This window comes from Curcuma longa, unplaced genomic scaffold (assembly GCF_044706935.1).
Source record: "Curcuma longa cultivar G26 ecotype Majalengka, Jawa Barat unplaced genomic scaffold, ITB_CL_G26_1.1 contig_20607, whole genome shotgun sequence".
Taxonomy (NCBI): Eukaryota; Viridiplantae; Streptophyta; class Magnoliopsida; order Zingiberales; family Zingiberaceae; genus Curcuma; species Curcuma longa.
Window position 1 is genome coordinate 14737 of NW_027431425.1, and position 4808 is coordinate 19544.

Sequence of the window (4808 nt, forward strand, 5' to 3'; positions counted from 1 at the left end):
TCCTCTTTTTGTTATAGCTGCTGCTTGCTTGCTTGCTTGCTTGCTTACTGACCAACTGCTGGTGCACGGTCGGCGTGGTCGCACGCCATTACCGTGGCAGGGTGTGCGACTGCTGCTGGGTTGGGTTTGCATGCAGGTGATCTGTGCCCGAGAACGAGAGACACAAATCCGGTATGATCATCGACTGAGGAATGTCGATCGAAAGCAACGGAAGCTACGTCGAGGTACGTGTGCATGACGCATAGGTTGCGTCATGAATTTCTACAGTACGAAATTGACGTGGCCCGACCCGATCATATATATATATATATCTAAGGAAAATAAAAGGAGCCCATTGTACATATAAGATAATGATATCCTCCACATTTCTTCACGTGTGACACTCATCTGCGACTAAATGGACGGAGTATTTGAATCACTTCCAGACATCCCGACTCACTTGGACATGCACTTAGTCGCGAATGTTGCACGCATAAGAAGACATACGTCATATCAAGTTTATATATATAGAAATATGTTACTCTGTACATCTTATTATGCACGATTTGTTCATGACAAAAGATTCTAAGTGTCCGAAACTGAAATAGTATTATTATTTATTTATTTTTTTAGTTTACAGTTAAATCATTTAAGATTTTTATTTTAAAATTTAGAGGTTAGATTATAGAATTAAGTATAAAAAATTTTAAAAATAAAAAAAATTTAGTTGCTCATGGAGTGTATCGAGTTGTTATCCCATACTTTTTATCAGACACACTCCAAGAGCAACTAAATTTTTTTATTTAAAATTTTTTTATGCTTAATATTTGTAATCCAACCCCTATATTTTAAAAGAAAATAATAAATATAAAAAATGATACTGTTTTTGTTCCGGACATCAAAAACACTTCTGGATGTCTAAAATCTTATGTAACACATCGACGCACAGAGTATATATATATATATATATATATATATATATATATATATAATTTAGCTGTTCGTGCAATATTTCTTTATAACTCTGGACATATATCATGAAAGAAATGTCTACATTTTCATTTGAAGAAGAGCAACTCCTATTTACTCCATTCATAAATAGTCAAAAATTTAAAATGTATTTATTCACAAAATGTTCTTGGCTTTGACAAAAGTAAATAGTTTTAATAAAATTAGTTATTTCTTAACACATTAAAATAAAAAGGGAACGTAATCAAAACAATTACAACTTTTTTTTAAATTGATTTTGGGACGCTCCTTTTAAAAATAGAAGTTTAAACAGCTCCAAAACAGAGCATTAATAGAAATTGATGGCCGAGAAAAAGAGAGAGTTCTGTTTGAGAGAGCATACCAATCGTCTGCCAGGCTAATGCGTGAATTCTCCCTTTCTCCCCGGGCCTCTTCTTCTTCCTCCTCCAAATTGAAGCATTCTCAGCATCATTCATAGCTTTTTCCTAGATTTCCACAGGTAATCTTCATTATCTTATTTTCATAATCATATCGCAAGGTTGAAATTGTTTTTCAGAGAAGATTCAATGATATAACAATTAGGCAATTCTCTGAATTTTCAGCAGCTTCAAATCACAATGCATGAGTGGCCTGTTTAATTATCATCTGTTTTGCTTAATTTTACGTTCTCTCAGGTTTCTTCCTTGTTTGATTTCTTCATTTCCAACAAAATTTAGGATCCACGATTCTCGGAGTCCATTCGAACTCGCCATTTTGATTTGAGTTGAGATCATTGGTACATGAAAATGAAGTAGAAGCATGAATTATTCAATGTCTGACATTTCTATCGAGTTCATAATTTATTTACTTTCCGAAATCAGCTGAACAGATCGATCGTTCCTCAAACTCGATTACAGAGGGAGCGATCAATAAATCAGCCTTCCATGGCGCATTCTTCTTCATCGCCAGAAAGTTCTTCCAGCCCTTCTTCATCTTCTCCATTGCCTGCAATCTTCAAGAAAGAAGACGGCGATCAGCACCAGAAAGGGCTCGAAATTGATGACAGTTTCTTTCTTAATGATACTCAAGTGCTCCATGATCATTTAATCCAACTCGAACTTGCAAAACACGGGCAATCAGAACTTGATGACCAGATTTTGCTGCTCTCTAATCATCTCGTTGATAATTCTGGATCGAAGAGGAGTCTTCCTGATGCACCAACACAACGTGACATTGTAACTCCACCTTCATTCAACGAGCCGAAAAATGAGAGCGAGAAGAAAGACGACGACAGGATTAACAGAGTACTCGTTGACACAGCTGCACCTTTTGAGTCGGTTAGAGCAGCTGTCACAAAGTTCAGAGGGATTGTCGATTGCAAAGCTGAAGAGACACTGTCCGTAGAAGTAATGTTTAATTCCATACTCTCTTTTCTCCCCCCTCAATATATATATCTTGATCGCTAAAACAAATATTTTGTTCAAGAATTCGCAGAAGCAAAAGCAAGCTCAACTTGAACTCAAGAAAGTGCAAGAAGAGATTCTCAAGTACCAACAGAGATTCCAAGATGAAGAAACGGCTACGGGACAAGTTCTGGAGGAGCTTGATTACTTCAAAGGACACGCAGAGGAGCTGAACCTTCGGTTGGAGCGAGCAGAAACCCTAAAAGAACAAGCAAAGCAGGACTCTGCGCTTGCTGATCTGAGGCTGAGAGAAGTAGCTCTAGGAATTGCAAATGGTGCAAGCCTCGCGTCCAGGGCACAGCTGGACGTGGCCAACGAGAGACATGCAAGTGCCGTTGCAGAGCTGAAAGCAGTAAAGGAAGAGTTGGAGCTCAGGCGACTCGCATATGTTTCATTGCTTCAAGAAAGAGACGACATTGCAGTTGAGAAAGCTGCTGATTCTTTTGCTGCGACGAAAGAGATCGAGATGACCGTCCAGGATCTGACTCTCAAGCTGATTTCAACCAAGGAGTTGCTTGAATCAGCTCATGCCGCGCATCTTCACGCAGCAGATCAAACAAGTATTGCAGCGCTGACACTGGATATAGAAAAATTGATGTGGCAGAATTTGCTTAAGCATGCAGAAGAAGAATTACAGCAGGTTCATGAACAGATGCGATTGACAGACGATGTGAAGTCAGAATTATGTAGAGCTTCGACACTTTTACTTAATCTAAAAGCTGAGCTAGTTTCACTGGATTATGCTACGATGGAGATTGAAGAACTGAGGAGCCACATTGAGAAATCGACAGAGAGTGTTAACAGCTTAAAGATTCAGCTCTCTTCACTTCAATGTGACTTGGAAAGGGAAAAGGCAGCCTTGAGAGCCATGAGACAGAGGGAAGACTCTCAATCTGCGTCCATCTCATCGCTCGAAGCACAACTTTACAGGATGAACCTCGAATTGGAATTGGTTCAGAAAAGAGAGGGTGCCAGAAAGAAGAAGTTGACTGGCGAGAAGCAAGCTAAACTGCAAGAAGCATCTGAAGAGGCAGAAAAAGCTAAACAACTAGTTAATACGGCGCGCGATGAGCTAAGGAAGGACAAGGAAGAAGCTTTGCAAGCCAAGGCAGAAGCCACCGCAATGGAGTTGAAACTGACTGCTGCTCTGAAGGAGATTGAGGCAGCCAAAGCGTCGCAGGCGCTGGCTAACTCAGACGTCAAATCCCTTCAAGCAAGCAGAGAGGACTCCAATGGGGTGACATTGCCGTTCGAGGAGTACCATGCACTCATCGAGAAGGCGAAGGAAGCAGAGGAACAAGCGAAGGATCTCATCATGTCGCCTATTAAGCAAATGGAGGCAACGAAGGAGTCCGAGTCAAGAAGCTTAGAGAAACTGGAGAAGGCAAAGGAAACATTGGAGGGAAAGAAGAAGGAACTGAGGGACGCCATGGAGAGGCTCCAGAAGGTCGAGGAAGAGAAGCTTGTTATGGAGCAGGAGCTAGACAAACCGAATGACGAACAAGAGCATGAAAGCTTCGATGCCAGAGAGAGGCCCGGAAAGTGTTTAAGTGAAGTAGACGGTGAGAGCTCGACAGAGAGCCCCAGGGGTGCTATGGAGCGTGCCATTTCTACGTCGCCTGAGCCCAAACGGAGGAAGAGGATGTTCTTTGCAAGGATTGTCACGTTTCTGGCGAGGAAGAAGGTTCAGTCGCTCAAGTAAAGAGGCAGCCATCCTGCTGTATCGAGATTAAGTTTTGTTTAAACAAGGATGATAAAAATGATATTATTTTTTACAGTTTGCATTGATAATCATAAACTATTTTCCCATATTTAGTATCAGAACTACTTTAAACTACACATATTTAAATTAGAATTGCAGGGCTTTACCCTTTGCAGGGAGAGCCCTTCCAGAAATTCTCGATGGCGCTGGGTCAAACCCAGGCCAAAGAGGGGGTTTGGAAATAGTTTTCAACCAGCAATTGTCGCGCCTCGGTTATAACCTCACTAGCTGCGACATTGCCCCAAGCGCAAAGATGGTTTCACCGTCGAACCCAGCGCCAATTTTATAGTGTAAGCCAGTCTCCGCATCATCTAAAATACCAGATGTGGGACTAAATTTTATTCTCCAACCTCAAAGAATACTTGCCCGGTCGTGGAAGCAACGCCATCCTGGTCGTCCTGGAGCGGCACGGCCTTACTCCGGCGAGGCCTTGCGCCACCTACCCGAAGGTGGAGAACGGACTCGTGATCAGCGGCGATCACAGAAGCTCAACAAGTGAATTTCTGGCAGTGCCTTCTTGTTGCATGCAGTTGATCGACCTTCTCCCTGCGCTGCTTCTCTTCGTGGTTCGGTTGGTAGACTCCGACCGCTGCTTCTCCGGTGAGCGACGCTTCCTCGTAGTACATGTTCCTGAGCCTATCGAAGTAGCTAGCCGC

At 42.0% G+C, this 4808-nt stretch overlaps 1 protein-coding gene and 1 non-coding gene across 2 annotated transcripts; one reads left to right on the plus strand and one right to left on the minus strand.

Moving 5' to 3' along the window:
• The first annotated feature begins 1871 nt into the window (after nucleotides 1-1871).
• On the plus strand, nucleotides 1872-4092 carry LOC141817463 (protein WEAK CHLOROPLAST MOVEMENT UNDER BLUE LIGHT 1-like). The gene is made up of 3 exons (XM_074705102.1): nucleotides 1872-2333; nucleotides 2422-3429; nucleotides 3772-4092. Exons 1-3 carry the CDS (start codon nucleotides 1872-1874, stop codon nucleotides 4090-4092), a joined length of 1791 nt encoding a protein of 596 aa, XP_074561203.1.
• Nucleotides 4093-4251: 159 nt separating this feature from the next.
• Nucleotides 4252-4407, minus strand: LOC141817464 (U4 spliceosomal RNA). The gene has a single exon (XR_012600829.1). It is a non-coding gene; the product is annotated as a U4 spliceosomal RNA (small nuclear RNA).
• Between the last annotated feature and the right edge of the window lie 401 nt (nucleotides 4408-4808).

Coding starts and splice junctions, on each gene's coding strand:
- LOC141817463 (XM_074705102.1), top strand. CDS start 1,872: ATGGCGCATTCTTCTTCATCGCCAGAAAGTTCTTCCAGCCCTTCTTCA. Junction 2,334..2,421: donor AAGAGACACTGTCCGTAGAA/GTAATGTTTAAT, acceptor AAGAATTCGCAG/AAGCAAAAGCAAGCTCAACT. Junction 3,430..3,771: donor CATCTGAAGAGGCAGAAAAA/GCTAAACAACTA, acceptor GAGAAACTGGAG/AAGGCAAAGGAAACATTGGA.